The following is a 17061-nucleotide window of genomic DNA, read 5'->3' as shown; positions in this document are numbered from 1 at the left end:
TTATTTGGTTCCGCATCCACAAAGGGTAATGAATCAGAAAGAGCCAACATTGAAGCTTGGGTTTGTTTCACTCGAGTGAGGTCTGTCGATATGCTCCACTTCCCCCGTTAGCTACCATTTGCACATCTAGACTCTCATATTATTGTGTTTAGGGTAACTAGGTTTATTAAATAAAAAAAATATTAACATTAGAACTTAAGATGGGATATTTAGCATGTTATTTATGTCTATGACTTTCTGATATTTCGGCCTGTTGCAAGCGCCATGATCACGGATGTCAATGATGATAAGTTTTTAACTTATATCCTAAAAATCAGTTCACGAGCAAACGTGTCACCTGATAGTAAGCGATCAGCGCCGCGCATGGACTCCCGCAACTCCAGAGGAGCCACAAGTGTGTTGCCGGCGTTTAAAAAAAGAATACGCTCTTTTCTTGAAGGTTTGAAGGTCGTGTCGGATTATAATGATTCTTGGCATACAATTCTTCCGTTATCATTTAATAGGCCAAAGCGCATAATAGAAACTTTAGGTCGAAGAAGACGCATAATTAATTTAGAAATTAAATTTTCGAACTTAACTTGCCCCGAAAACTTATTAAAATTATTATTATTTACATATTACTAATACAAATAAAATATTCCACGAATCAATGAATACCTACACTTAAACTTTCTTGCCATATAACTTGAAATTACCCGTAATATTACGATTCCGAACTATCCAATTTCACGAATAATAAGTGAAATTAAACATCGAGAGTGACTTGAGGGAAACATGGACGCGCTTCACTTCAGTTTAGGGGTATAGTATCTATAAGGCGTGGTGGGGCGCGCGTGCGCAGGTACACTGGCCAAACGACCGGCAGAATGGACGCACTACAACCAACGCGGACTCTGTGTATTTTCGCGCTATTTTTAATTATCTGTGCAGCGTCTGCGCACAGTGTACCAAAACATGACCATGTGGAAGATGAAAGAATTGAAGTATACGATGGTGTTTTTGTGAATATACCCAAGGACAATAGCACCGGGAGGATGTTGTCTATTGATGTGGATACTGAAGTGGCTGAAGGTAAGATTTTTAAGGCTATGTAGTTTTTTGGTGCATAAAAATGTGTTAAACTTCAAACAATTAGGGGAACATTATATAAAAAATATATATTATGTACTCTACTACTACTACTACTACAATTTGTTTAGTACTTTAACCACCAAGTTCGCAAGTAACTTCGCCAGGATACTTACTAGTTTTAGTTTAGGTACACTAGGTACTTACCTACTTAGTGTAAATTAAAACATCTTGGAAGTTTTTACTTGTTTTAACATTTATAACTCTAATCTACTTAAGACTGAACATACCCATATGTTTGTCTTACTTCGTAGAGAAACTTAGGCAGACTAAGTTTACCTAAGTTAGCTAGAAAATTTATACCAAGAAATGAGGTTTAACTTTGAACTTAATTTTCATTGTCACATTCCCTCTTGTTTGCATCTTGTCTTGGGTTGTAAATATTATCTTTATATATATAATTCTTCTGTAAGTGTGTATGTCACTGAACTTCTCTTAAACGACTGGACCGATTTTGATGAATTTTTTTGTGTGTGTTCAAGGGGATCTGAGAATGGTTTAGATTCACAATTTTGTCCGCTGGACAATGATTTTTTGATTATTTTTTAATTTATCAGTAGTTGTTGATTTTGGAATGTTTTACATTGAAGCCGACAGACGGCGCTACCATCGCAGTGTCAAATATGAATGACGTTAGATATTGTCATAACATTTGAATAACAATTTTCATCAAAAAGGTCCAGAATGTTTTAGCTTATTAAAAAAAGTTTAAAATTTCAAATTAAAGACGTGTAGACAGGACAACGTCTGTCGGGTCCGCTAGTATATTATCTTATACATACTTGCTTATCATATAAAGCTTAAGAGTTAGTTTGTTTGAACGCGCTAATCTCCGGAACTACTGGTCCGATTTGATTTTTTTTTTCATATTGGATAGTTCATTTATCGAGGAAGGTTATAAAACATCACACTATGATCAATAGGAGTCGCCGCAGTCGCTATGCGTTTATAAAATACATACACGCTTCCAGATCCGAAACAACCACTTTTATAGATCACTTTGCTGCCTATGGGAATCGAGCCTGCTACACGTGGCAGAAGTTAGTTAATAATAAAAGTTATGTGCATAAACAAACTTGATACTTTATACACTAGAATTCTAAACTAAAAGAGAAGGAAATCTTTCTCGTTTTTACTTACTACGTTTAATATTAAAATGAGTTTTCTTGTTTATTTTCACTTACAAGTAGTTTCAAGTTCGAGATTTCAAGTTAGGGAACGAATAAGTGAGTGTTATCGAGAGTACGTGGTAACGTGCTTATTGAAGTGAAGGTAAAGAATGGAGACCAGTTACTGTTCTCTTAGAATTGTTTCAGTGCCAATAGCAATTACTGACTGATCACAATGCAATCTTAATTGAAGAGGAATCATTTAATAAGGCTTTAATTTATGCATTTTGTGTGTCGTATTGTATCATTTAACAAATCAGTATGCTGCGCGACGTCGCCGCGTCTGCGTATGCTGCTCATGATGAAGAGCCCCTATGTGACTCGAAACTAGTAGAGCTATTCTCCATTAAAAGTTGGCTGCGCGACGTCGCCACGTCTGCGCACGCTGCTCATGATGAAGAGTCTCTCTGTGACTCGAAACTAGTAGAGCTTTTCTCCATTAATTTACGTGTGTTTTAGTTAATTTAAAATACCTATTTAGGTACTTCTTGATAATAAATTTCTACCTAAAAGACAAAAGGAAAAATAACACAATGATGTCTATTTTTATCGTGAATGAACTAAGAAATGTTATAGCAGAGAACCTACTCAGAAACTCTTAAAGTTCATTAAAGGCACATGTTTGTAAGTGGAGATAATTATATGATATTTTTCCCGTAATTGTACGTAATATGCTCCAGACAGATGTAATTTACGTAACTGTAGCCTCCTCGTCTGCTCTGTAACTCTAGTACTTATAATATTATTATAGAGGTATTTTACAGTAGAAACGCACATATTTTTATTTTTAATTCACCTTTATCATATATACGACGACCTATTGTGTATATAAGTAAGTACCTAGGTAATTTAAGGTATCAGATTTAACCATATTTCAAGAATCGAAGTGTTATTAGAACTTTATGTTGTGACTGTCGACTACATTCTAAACTTTGGAAGTAGCACCTAACTTCACTGACGGATAGATTGACAGACTATTATTTATTTCTTTATTTGTTGACATTTTTAAAAATACCTATTTATGGTTTAATTAGACTAAATGATTTGACTTTGAAATTGACTTTGATTCAAGTTTGAACTTGTTAGATAACTAAAAATCTCAATCCTTCTTGTTGCTACACTATAGTCAGGTAAAAAGAGAGTAGGCAGAGATAGAATTAATAAATTTTTGTATTGGTGCAATACTTTATTAAGTTTCAGTTAATACAACTGCCTTCAATTCAGCGGTTTGGATATTTAGTTTGGGATTAAGTAATTATATATTCCTAGACTGTACATAAGTAAGTAAGCAGCTAGGACCTCAGTACAAATACACAACACAGTCCCTGCCCCATAATAGTTAATATAATATTCAAGAATTATGCCAAAGCCAATGTCAATGCATAAGCTTGCCAAAGCAATGTGAATTTCTAGTTTCTATTTTCTATTTTCTCTAGAAAGGATATTTCGAAATTGGTCCCGAATCATAGCCAATGCCTCATATTGACCATGTATTGTTACTAGAAAGTATAGTGACATGTGCGCGACATACAAATTGGTAATAATCAGAGCGGTGACATACAGCGATACAATCAAATGTTTTGTTTGTAGACTATTGATAGGAATATTTGATTAGTTAGCGCTTGTATAGTTACCGAATTGTTTTTAGACATGATTTTGAAACTGTAGGCTATAAAACATATTTTTTTGTTATTTTGCGCTATATCCTTGGTCATTACTCCGTTACCTACAGTTTGCATAATATGGCACTATCTATATATGCTATAAATCATATGTTTTTGTTTACAAATCATTTTACATGTAGGTAATATTTAAGTGTGTAGGTACAAAAATTTATATTCATATTAAGAAAAAAATATAGGTGGGTGAGCCCAATAATACTTTGCCTACCCGTAAATCTATCTCAAGACCACAACTGACCATAAGTACCACCTAATTTCACGTACAGACTCACCGACTAATAAGGCAGTCAAATGGTATTTAAATTGATAATAAGCATATTTTAAATATCTTACACTTTTAATTTAGTGATAAATGGTGCAGTTTGCACCATAAAATATGATAATCGTTTTACATTTACTTACCGTTAAAAATATTTCCTAGTGATCTAGTAACTAATTGGAGCAAAGTAAATAAATATGGCTGTTGTTATCTCGAAAGGGAAACTTATTCTAAGTTCATAAATAAATAATACAGAGTTTTTTTTTTATTAATTCATCTATCTAAAGATTTTTTTTATTAACAATTTCTTATGAAATTTTTTAGACCTTTCTTATGATTTTTTTTTTAATGAATGAATGAATTATTTGTTTATTTTAGATAAGTAAACCTTTTGTTGTAAAATACTGTTTTTTGTTTAATGCATGTCGTGGCAACTTCTTATTAAGTTGCCCTTAAGTAAATAAAATAAAATTGAAAATAAAATTTTATGTGGATGATATAAACACGCTTTGAAAGGAAATATCTCCATAGGACGCTCAGATTGTCGAACGAACGACCGCAGTTTTCTTACGAGCATTGGATTCTTCAAAAAAGGCGTTATAAGTCTCTCCTAGTCAGCCTCACTCGTGATGCCTCTGATTTTGCAGATATAAGTACATATAAGGCTACAATGACTTTTTACCATCAGACGGCCGTTAAATTTTATTAATATTACTGTACGTCATTAAAAAAAAGAACTCAATACTTTTACAAAAAGTTCCTATATGATGGCAGTAAACTGGTTTCCTTGATATTTTTACTCGTGCGGTTTTACAGAATTCTTGTTGTGTAAGTCCAAGTCCAGTCTGCTCGTATTATTACATTTTATGCAATTATATTGGATAAAACATCAACGTGCGTGTGTGAAAGTATGCAAGAGTGCAGTGACATTACACACGCAGTTTAACTTTGTGTTATTAATTTCACGTATTTTATGTTTCCAAGGAATTTTGTTAACCGCTTTTGAGATTAATTTTAATCTTTACTCAATCTGTGCTTTGATATTTATATGGTTTTATAGAAATTTTGGTAAATGACGTGCTAACGGGTTTTTGAAATTTCTTATTCATAAGGTAATTATTGTTTCGGGTTTGGGTGTCTGTGCATGTGATGTTTGTAAACGCACCCACGACACAGGAGAAAAACCTAACCTAACCTAACCTATGTACCTAGTAACCTTTGTGTGGGGATACAAAGGTTTAACACAAAAAATAGACCTACTCTGGAGTGTGAACTACGTCTAAGTAAACTTAATAAAAATAGGTTTTCAAGAGTTACACAATGGATACTTATCATAAAACATGATTGTAGTTCCACTCTATAACTTTAAGATACTCCTAACTTAGTTGGGAGACTATGAGAAAGATTGATACATCACCCAACAGCAAAAACACAGAGATTTTATTTACTCACCACACGCCCGTAATAAGTGCAACTAATGGCATTCGAAGAAAAAAAGTGTATGAGCGTCCGTCTCGCATATTTTCTCTTGTATCACGATCATAATTTGAAATGCTCCTACTTTGCCACCCAACGATATTTAATGTCTGGGAGAAAGTTGTAGTTGATCTAGTCGAGTCTAGATGAAATAATTAAAGTTACAATTGTTATTATTACATTCTCTTGGCGCGAGGCGTCTGCGCTTCGCCGCTTACTCATATTCGTATTTGTGAATTGCAGATTGCAGATTAAAGTTTAGTAGAATGTACTGACTCAGCAGATTCCTCGTAATCTTTTATTTTCAGCAGTGTCAAAAAGTTAAGAATTATGCTGCATTAATAGTGATTTGGTATATAAAATATTAAAATGACTGTTTAATAATGTTATGGGGACCTGATAGGAAACGACCGTACCGTAAACCGTTAAACCGTTTATAAATCCAAATCCTACAATTTTTTTAAACCCATTAATTGTTTGCTAGTCCCAAATATTGAAATCGAAATGAAAACGAGAAACGACACGTGTTAACTATAAGTATATTAACGACTGCACGTTTGGCGCGATGGCTAAGCAACAGACTGCTACGCAACGTGTAGCGGGTTCGATTCCCGCACGGAGCGACTCTTTGTGTGATTCACAATTTGTTATTGCGGGACTTGGTGTCATGTGTTAATGGACTTCTGTATTTGTAAACGCACCCACCACACAAGGGAAAATCTCAGTGTGGGGTTACGTTTAAAAAACGGAATAAGATATACTAATTTTATAGTATCTAATACAACTCTTTTTCTAATTTCCAGGTCGAGGTAAGAAGAAAAACATGATGCAGAAAATTATACCGATGTTCATCCTGCCGTTTATCCTGCAATCATCCCTCATGCCACTGGTCCTAGGCATGCTCAAGTTTATGCTCATCAAATCATTCCTTGTCGGAAAATTAGCTCTCACGCTAATTATGATCAATGCATTTAAAAATCATAATTCCTTCAAAGGACGAGATGCGGAAGCAGCCAGTGAACATTACGGTTACCACGAAAATGGACTAGAACCTATTGCGACGTATTTAAATTGATATCAATCGATTTTCAACTCTGTGACTTGATTTGATGATTCATTATCGAAGGACGCTCTTAAAAGGAGATCGGTTTATTGTTTTCTACCTGTAAATATTAACACGACTTTTTTGTAATAATTCTTTACGCTGCAACGCAAACATCAATACATAGGCTGTTAAAGTTAAAGTATAGATATCAAATACCTGCTGACCAAAAGCCTCTTCTCACACGGAGAAGGTTTGAGCATTAATCACCGCGTTTGCTCAATGCGGGTTGGCGGTTTCAAACTTATAATTAGAAATTAAGTACATAAAGCCCAGGTTTCCTCACAATGTTTTCCTTCACCTTTAGTCAGTGATGTCTAAATAATCTTAGAAAGTATATATAGTGGCATTAGTGCCGTAACGTGCACCACTGCCTAACGCAAGCAGCAATATATAGGGTGTATGAGTTAAAGTATAGATATCAAATACTAGACAGTTAATTAAAATACTAGTTAAGCTGGGCAACGACCACAATAGTACCGTAAACAGACTATCAATTTTATACATCATGAAACTTTTCATCAATGTTGTCAAGAAACTTGATCTCAGTTTCATTAATGATCGTAGAAAGTAATATAACTAGGTAATAATACAATGTTTGATGTCGAAGACTGGTGTTAAAAGTTGTTAGTCTTGCTTACTGTTCAAGAGCCTTACTCAATATCTCATCTCTCAATTGTTTTTTGTATTAAAAAAAAAACTTTTCTCCACACTAGGATTTTCTCCTGTGTCGTGGGTGCGTTTACAAACATACAAGTTCACATACACATGACACCCTCACATCTCAATAGATTTAATTATGTATTAAGTAGGGATAAGTATCTAGATGAGACCCATAAAAAACACTAGGTGCTACTGGATTCAGCTAGGCTATAGATAGAGCTGTAGGCTAGAGCTCGATCGCATTCTCGCCTGTCATTGGTCGAGATTATTCTCACAACCAATGACATGGCACCGCGATTGAGCTCACTTCCCATAATTCGAATTGACAATTACAAATTAGCCTAGCAGGTCGTTTCTAACCGACCCATGAGCCAATTATTGAGGAAAGCCTGTGTTCAGTTTAGTTGACACCATGTGGATAGTATTTCTTTTAGCTAAATCAACAGATTTGTTTTTGAAACAGGTCGTTCAACATTTGCTTTTATTTTTATTACATACTGTATACATGCAATATTTAAAATTAAAGTTAATCTATTGAAAACCAATTCAATTAATATTGTTGTTAAATTGTTTACATTTTGTGACCAATGAAATGAAATACTTAATTAGTTCCGTTGAATTATCCAATTATTGTTAATATTTATTTATACGCATAATTTATTAATTGGGTCAATCTCCGCAACGGCAAAATAATCATATTCAAATAGTTTTTTTTTTTTGTTATTTTCAATGAGATACATAATTACCATTAAATATCTATATCTGAAAAGCGCCAGAGCGATCACACGAATAAGCCCGTTGTGGAGATTGACTAAATTATACCTTTCCAAAGTTATTTATATTTCAATTTGTATGTTAGACTTTAATAATTTATTGTAATCTTTTATTTAAGCTTAACTAGTAATAGATAATGTGAATCTACGTATATAAGCCCAGGTTTCCTTACGATGTTTTCCTTCACCGTTTGTCAGTGGTGTCTAAATAATCTTAGAAAGTAGGTACATGTAAATGGAAAAAAGTCACATTGGTACTTAGCGTTAGTAAATTTCGAACCCTCATGCATGAGGAGCGGACTTCTTAATCATCCGGGCGACCACGACATTTTAAGAAAGACAGACATTCGAAAGAAATAGTTAGTTAATGGAGAAATGTTAATTTTGTGAAAGATTTTTTACATACCTATCGTTACGCCTGTTAATCTCTAAACAGATGGACAGAGATGCACATAACGAAACAACTACTTTTTACTAACTACTCTTAGTTATACAGTATTGTATATAAATAAATATTTCTAGTTCACACTTAGATAAATAAGAAACCTGTTATTTATTCTTAGAGTAATTATTTATTTTAGAATAGGTGCATATGATTATTTATTTATTTTAATATAAGTTTTTTCTTAATAAATTGACGTATTTGCTCATTATTTATGTTATTGTTTAAGTTTTTAAACTGACATGGTCACTAACACTAACATTAGAACTTAAGTCGGGATATTTACACATTCATCTCACACTCCAGTTCATCAGTGATCATGGCGCTTGCAACAGTGCCGAAATATCGGAAACTCATAGACATGGTAAATATCCCGTCTTAAGTTCTAATGTTAGTTATTGTTTAAGTTTATTGTACGATTACGAGTTAATTTCATACAGAAATAGTTAACCAAGACTGCTTATTGTTAAAGAAGGAATTAAAACACTGTTTACATCCTTGCAATATTATCACTTATGCATTGAAATAATAAATATTTGTTGTTAAACCTTGACTTCGTTTTTCATTATCATGAAGCAAATACAAAGGGATGTTATTACTAAAGGAGAATGGCAGAATTCGTACAGCATACTTTTTTTGGTGTTCCCTGATAAAATTTGTACCACTTATTGAGGCAACTAAACCATTCATTTTTCTGTAAAAATAATATTTTTAGAAGCTGGGGTTTAGCAAATATATCAATTAAAAGATTTTAGTAACGAAACGTAATATAATGAAACAAAACGTAGAAGACATGTTTAGTTAGTTGCCATTAATAAAATATCAGAAAGCACGAAATGATAAATAAATATTTTGAACTATATATAAATATTAATAACTTCATCTAAACATTTAGCAATTATCTGGCCATTTTTACGTTGAGTTGAGTAACTGCTTCTCCGTTCTCTATCTGTTGATACTACTTTCGCGAAAGGACGCTTTATTAATTGTGTTGTGTGTACGTGTTTTATTGAAAATGACGAGTTTGCAATGCATCAATTGCAATGTTCGCTTGTCCCGAAGAAGAAGACACGCTTTATCCAATGACGGTGAAGACATCGTCAACACTATTCGTCTGTGGACATATCTTAGAGATGTAAGTTGTTTCCACATAACATTGTGTGTACGAATGGGCCATAGTTACGAACTTCAATAACTTTTACGTGTGATATCACACTAAATAAACACATAAGTAATCGGTAACATGTATTATTTACTTGCCTTACTTGGTTTGGTTTGTTTAATGGTGAGCCATACTCAAAATCATTTAATTATTTCTAGATTACACCAGATGACCATGTTTACCATGAATGCTGGCAGCTAGCTAGCTATTCATGTTCTTCTGATAATATGCCGAGAAGACACATAGGCCATCAGTGTTTGTGTTGTATGTGGACAACCCATACCTACTAAGAATCAGGCAATGCAGAATTTTGATTGAAGAAGAACAAAGAATGGCGTACACAATTGCTACTTGGATCTAACCACGACAGGTATAAATAAGAACATGTATTATAACTTTTATCAATTCGGTATTTTATTTATTTGAAATAAACTAAGAAATAAAACAATGTAAATATTTTCCACTAATAGCATGTATGTTTAAATGAAAGCTTTTCTTTATTTATATTATTTATTTTAGCTTCATCCTGAAGATAAAGCTTGTGTGCGGTGTTGGTTAAGAGTGAGAACTAAGGATACTTCACTAAATGAAGATATTCAACCCGTTGAACCTAATCAGCAGAAAAGTGATAATTCTGAACTGATGTGTGCTGCATGTGGTCAAAGTCTTACTCCCAACAACACTGCTTGTTTGTTGGAGCACCAGCAGGTATATAATAATATGAAATAACATATTTATAGTAATTAGCTTCTAAAAACGCAATGCAAAGAGTAATTTCAATTTTATGTTGCTAAATGTAAGATGTTGGCTCTACTAACAACAAAAGGATCCTGGTCTTTCCATTCTCTACTCCAGTGAACAATAAATATATTTAGTATTTTTGGAAAGGTCTTCAGTAAAAACCAATCCTTGTGTGTCAAGATTTATTCTCTAGCCTGGTCATGTTTTGCGCAATTTATATCTATCATATGTAAATGCTTAATTTTGAATTACATGAATGTTATTTATTTACAGACACCTTCCATGAATGAAGTTTGTGAAGTTTGCTGGGGCCAAGTATGCAATTTGAGCTTCTATGTTCCAGATGGTCTATGTTGCTTCAAGCTAAAATAAAGTCCTGCCACTCTTCTCCTAGAACTTATTTTGTTTTCATAGTTGCAGAAACAAATATGAATAGCCGGGACACAATCAAAAGTGATTGCTATAATTGTATTGTAGGTTTAAGAACAGTGGGATGCTGCTCACATGTTATTAGCATTCTTTGGTATTTGAGTTATGCTTGCCATGAGGGTATGACCCGACCTGCCCCTTTCTTGGATGAAGTAATATTAAGAACCAATCAAGTAATTATAAGAAAATAAAGTAAATGTATTCCTACAAAAACTAAGTTGTTTTATTTACCTACGCTCAAAACTCCATCAGCACTTAATCATTATCAAACTATTGTAGACCGCTGCTGGACATAGGTCACTCCTTAAGCACCCTACTGAATGGGTAAATTCTCATGTCAATTTATCAACTTCCTACATTATTTTTCACTTAAACAATGTTTATGTGCTTAGTGCTTACACGTGATAAAGAACAAAGGGTAATGTTGGGACCACCTCTCAATAGTAATGAGACACCCTTCTATAGATAAATATTCTCAAACTGAATAAACTTACTAAAGTACTACAATTAAGGTCAAAAGTCGAGTTTCGGAGTTATACTAGGTAAGTACCTTTTTTATGCAATAAGTTGGTAAACGAGCAGACGGATCATCTGATGGTAAGCAATCGCCGCCGCCCATGTACACCTGAGGCGTTAGAAGTGCGTTGCCGGCCTTTTGGGGGTTCGGAATTTAAGGGTTGTTAGGGAAGGGGTAATTGCGCCTCCGGGAACCTCACTCACTCAACGAAATACAACGCCAACGCGAAACAAACTAGACAATGATGATAGTAGCTTACTTTATTATAAGATAAATGTTCCATAAGTCATTTCTTATCTTCCTACTCTTTCTCCTTCCGAAACACGAAGGAGATTTGCTATGATGGTCACCCATCCACACACCAAAGTCGGCAAGGGTTGCTTAACCTTGGCGATTGACCTTTGCTTTTGATATTATTAACAACAAGCTTCTCTACTAGCCCATACCTACTATATGTATATTCTACCTTATAAATAATATGAAAATCTTGTAAAATATCCATATCTACAGAATATTCCCATTGACCATAGACTAACCTAACCTCAAACATAAAACTGGTTATATCTCTTATCTCCCAGCTTCTAAAAATCTGAGAATTTTTATAGGGCTTTCCAATCATGTTTACTACCAATTAAACCCAAAAATATTCGGGAACACGAAAATTTTTTGCTGTACGAAACTCCCATACAAACCTGCCATTCTCCTTTGCCTACATAATGCATGACGTTACAAACCACGTCCCTCTATATATTACATCTAGCGGTCCCATAGTACAAAATCTACTACTATACTTGTTACCACACGTCCACATTTCAATGTACCACTTTTTGAGCGCAAATAACCTGTCTACATCTTTTTACTTATAATATAATTGAGCAGGGTCGCTTTTTTGTGTCAACCACATTACGACATCTCTTTGTGCTCGCTTCGTGTTCATTATAAACTTTTTTCTCTGTAATAACTACACACTTATTTCCTTTTTCTTTTCGAACTAAAAATCTGACTTCCACCGAATATTTCATTCATAGGAAACACAAATTCCCAAGAAGGCGATTAATTAAAATGGAGTTAACTTAATTCGAATCGAATGATTATTTATGTATTTAAGTATATTCAATTAGACGGAAATGGAATCTTATGGATATTTAGTTTCCTCATTAATCTTTATCTCTTCTTATCCTTTTCTATCGTTATTTTTTTATATTTGATTGGTCAACTTTTGGCCGCCATCTCGCATGGTGGTAAGTGATGATGCTGCCTACGATGGAGCACGTCTGCTCATAAGCAACCTACAACTCGGGTCTTGAAGACACCCAGGTTATACCATCAGGAAACACAGACTCTGGCAAAGAATTCCACCCCTTAGCAGTTTGCACAAGGAAGCTTGGAGGAAACTAAAGCGAAGCGCTTCGCTTCAAGCTTCCTTGAAGCGAATCGAATTTGTTACTACAATAAGATCTTTCGAGATTTCCTTTTACAATAATACCCTTTACCGCTCACATAAATACTTACCTTAATTATTATGTTATCGGCTTACTCACGTAATGTTTCACGGAGCATTTCGCGTCGTGTCGCGAAATGCTCCTCATGAATATGAGCCTCTTGCATGGCTTGAAACTAGTCGAGTTAATCGTCAAAACATTACGTGAGTAAGCCGATAACATAATAATTAATTTAGTATGTCTCACGAAAGTTACAATAAAATACTTACCTATACCAATAGTGTGGAAACTTCATTATTTAGGTACCTAAGTACAATAGATGCCGAATACTAGATAATAGTATATTACTATTTCCAAGAACATACCTATTGAGATTTAGTAATAAACTTCGTAATTGATTTTGTCTATTGATAGGAATCGATTTTGTCTATGTCCTACATACACCTACACTGTGTAGTGTCGGTAGGATAGAATACCTACACTTATCACCCCTGCTCATCCCATCACCAAGAGAGCACATTTAAAAGAAATTAAGCAACACTCTCTGATGAACCTGGACTAATATTCTGTGCCTGATCTATTTCAACTGCAATCTCCAATTCACCTACCAAGAGTATAGATTATGGCAAACCCCTCTTATGTAGTGAAGGCTCATAGTCCAATTGTGGCCTAGCTGTCACGGGCTGTTGATAATGAGGATGATTATAAAAAAAAACACTGTATTTTATTTTCTAAAAAAATACTTTCTGCCTCGCTATTACGCTGGTATTTCCGAACCGATACGACCAATAAAATTCTAACAGAAAAGACCATGCAGCAGGCAGTGTTTTTAAAAATACTCCTCTGGTGTTGCCAGGTCCACTGGCAGCGTTGATCCGTATGCTCCAGTCATTTGTCCCCTATTCCATAAAAAATCATAATTAGCAAAAACATATAAGCGCCTAACAAAAATTTAACATTTGTTCGTTCCGCTGCATTGCTACGTTAAAACTAAAAGATATAAAGATAAACTAAAAGATAAGATATAAAACTAAAAGATAGGGAAAACCTTTAAAAGGTGCCAATTTTTTTTAAGAAAAAGCGTAAGATCTGTGGATTTTTTACCTAACCTAAACCACCCCGGTGGCCAGTGCTGGCGTTAGAGGGGGGCGTGATGGGCCGATGGCCCAGGGCGACAAATTCTGGGGAGCGCCCAAAAAATTAAAAACTACTACTAACACTTGATATTGCTTCCCTCAAGTGGGCGCCACAATATTTTCGCCCGGGGTGTCAGTGGCCCTTACGCCGGCACTGCCGGTGGCCACCCTCAGCACCTGTAAATTGCATAGGGACCTCTAAAAGACCTGCCCCGAAACCACGGTGCAACGCCTGTTATGGCACATCCCTAAGGAGACGTTCGTCACCCTTGAGCTTCAAACGTTTACCGTGCTACTATTTTCCCTAAATTTACTGGGACACCTAGAGCCTACTCAATGCATAGGTGCATTAAGTAGGCTCTAAAATTAGCACGGAAAGACCATTTTGACCAATTAATAGTTTAGTATTAGCATGTGCCTAAGTACTCTTCCACAAAAACAAAATCACTTTAACGAAACAAGGTGTAGGTACTTACTTAATACATAATATTATGTTAGTATTTTATATTTGTGTATTAGCGCTGCTATTTCAATTTGATTCACTTTGATAACATTTCGTATGTAATGTAGTAATGTACCTAACTAAGTAGGCTCCTAACCTTTGTGTTTTATTGTATTTTTTATTGAAAGACAGCAAACAATTACATTACGAGATTTGTAAGCGAGATGGAGTGTCAGACTCTTACTGACTACAAACCACCCCGTTCATACTCCTGCTTTTCCCTGCAGATATGTTTTAGGCGCGTATTTTAGACCAAAGTATTAAATATACACGTGCTCTAGTCGCTCTAGACACTAGTCTAGAGCGACTAGAGCACGTGTATATTAGCACGTGTATAAAAAAATGATGGCTATAAACTATTATAGCCATCATTTTTTTATTGCTAAAGAAATATGTATAGGTAGCAACTGAATTGTTTTACGATGTAGGTACTTGACATTGCAAAAGTGTTAAGTTTTTTATTTCAAAATACCAACCGAAATGTAGAATGTAGAAAATAAATTCGTTAATAACGTAAGAAACTAAGAACCCGCTTTTAATTCCATGCCCTCGTCATCAGGAAAAAAGGATTCCCATTCCTCGTTACTTCTTTCATCTAAACTTGTTGCCACACTTTTCAGTTACAAACATACAAATTCATTTTGCGTTCCTACTCCTGCTTTCAAGCCGGAGTTACCGGTGCCCTGGTAAACCACTAAGCAGTTTACAGCTCCAGCTAATAAGCTCACTGATGATGATACTTACACATCTAACCAAAACAGTTGTAATTTGTTGATCATACAGGAATTATTATGGTAACATAAAGGAATCGAACCCTCTACATTTTGCACAACAGCCGACGCAGGCGTAGCTAAAAATATATATTTTTTTTTCAACATAAAGATCAAACAAAACCGAGAAAAATATTCGATTTAAAGACGAATAAACTTAAGTGTACTTAATTAAAAGTTTTAATCCAACATTGTTCTTGTAATTAGATTTTAAATTGTTGTATTGTTTAAGTAAAACAATATGATGACCATACGTTTATGATCTTGTGATATTAGTTATAATAAACCCACTTTTTGTGGAGGGAAAATCATCCTATGTTTTCTCCCACCTAGAGCGATGCGAGGAAGACTCTTCTATACATATAATAAAATCGTAGAAAAGTGCTGTCTGTACATTGAAAATAAAAATAAAAAAAATAGCAGGGGTTATTGTTATGTCGATGTCGAACCCAAAAATGTAATTAACTTTTTTTTTGTCTGTTTGTCTGTTTGTCTGTTCGTCTGTGCGCGCTAATCTCAGAAACGGCTGATCCGAGTTGGATGCGGTTTTCACGAATATATTGTGGGATGCTTAAATTTACATTTAGTGTTTGTTTCATGTCAATCGGTTCATAAATAAAAAAGTTATGTCAAATTAAAGAATCACGTCGAACATTCTATGCTTATACCATTAATCTCCGCAACTATTTGACGGATTTGGTACAGATATAGTTTAGAACCTTAGAAAGGACATAGATATATTTTTATTTCAAAAATCAAAAAATAAAAATAAGAAATAAATTATTTATAAATAATTCTATGTCGATCGTTACACGACTTCGGTTCATGTTATTGTTTTAATTCATCGAAAAAAAGTAAATAAATAGTAAAAAGGTATGAAAAAAATAATATCAATATAATAAAACATTTAGTACAAAGAAAATGCTCTAACGGAGTATAGATAATTCTATGTCGATCGTTACACGACTTCGGTTCATGTTATTGTTTTAATTCATCGAAAAAAAGTAAATAAATAGTAAAAAGGTATGAAAAAAATAATATCAATATAATTAAACTTTTAGTACAAAGAAAATGCCCGAACGGAGTATAAATAAATAATCCAAGTTGTCTTTATCCTCGATAGATGGCGTTGGGATCGAAATAGATCGCGCTATGGTTTCGTTACATTCATTTGGTTGGGTATCGGCCGAGCGCTTCGGTACTATCGTAGAAAAAGTGTATTATCAGTCGTATGATTATTTGTCTGTAGTGGTCCTGCTGTTTCGTATATTCTAAATTGGTTTCGTTGTATTTGTCAATTAATAAGTTTATTTGTTGGGTTTTCCTGGTTTTTTGGTTAAACTATTTAACGTAGGTTTAGTTTGATATCGATTATTAGTAGTTACTGTAGTTAGTTTTTTTAATAAAATTGTAAGTCTAATTTATAAATTAATTAGATTAGATTTAAGTCGTTTCTTTTAAATTATTTAGTTTAAGCTTGGTTATTATAGCATAGAGGATAGGTTGTAATATAGTTTCTTTTTTAATTGTTATAAATTCGTAATTCGTAGCTTTCTTTAGTTTTAAGTTAGTTTAAGTCCGTTTTTAAACTATTTTTTCAATGCCCTAAGTGAGTATACATCTATTAAATTCAAACGCAGAGCTCATTATGTTGATTTTTGAAGAGTT

General features: G+C 34.1%; 1 protein-coding gene and 1 long non-coding RNA gene across 3 annotated transcripts in view; one reads left to right on the top strand and one right to left on the bottom strand.

The window, feature by feature from the left end:
* The window catches only part of LOC126912697 (uncharacterized), a 59682-nt gene extending 43242 nt beyond the window's left edge, over positions 1–16440 (bottom strand). The window contains exon 1 of the long non-coding RNA XR_007707346.1: positions 16113–16440. This is a non-coding gene — a long non-coding RNA (uncharacterized LOC126912697). The remainder of the gene's footprint in view (positions 1–16112) is intronic.
* The window catches only part of LOC118265114 (uncharacterized), a 139953-nt gene continuing 123715 nt past the window's right edge, over positions 824–17061 (top strand). The window contains exons 1-2 of one of the 2 annotated variants that reach the window (XR_007707343.1): positions 824–1071; positions 6518–6861. Coding sequence is in view for 1 of the 2 variants with exons in the window: in XM_050706059.1 (XP_050562016.1) it covers positions 867–1071; positions 6518–6789 (477 nt within the window). In the remaining variant the exon portion in view is untranslated. Of the gene's footprint in view, positions 1072–6517; positions 6922–17061 lie in introns of those variants that run through there. The other variant, XM_050706059.1, reaches the window with a different exon arrangement.

Source organism: Spodoptera frugiperda, chromosome 28 (assembly GCF_023101765.2).
Source record: "Spodoptera frugiperda isolate SF20-4 chromosome 28, AGI-APGP_CSIRO_Sfru_2.0, whole genome shotgun sequence".
Classification (NCBI taxonomy): Eukaryota; Metazoa; Arthropoda; class Insecta; order Lepidoptera; family Noctuidae; genus Spodoptera; species Spodoptera frugiperda.
This window is presented reverse-complemented; position numbering and strand designations above follow the sequence as displayed.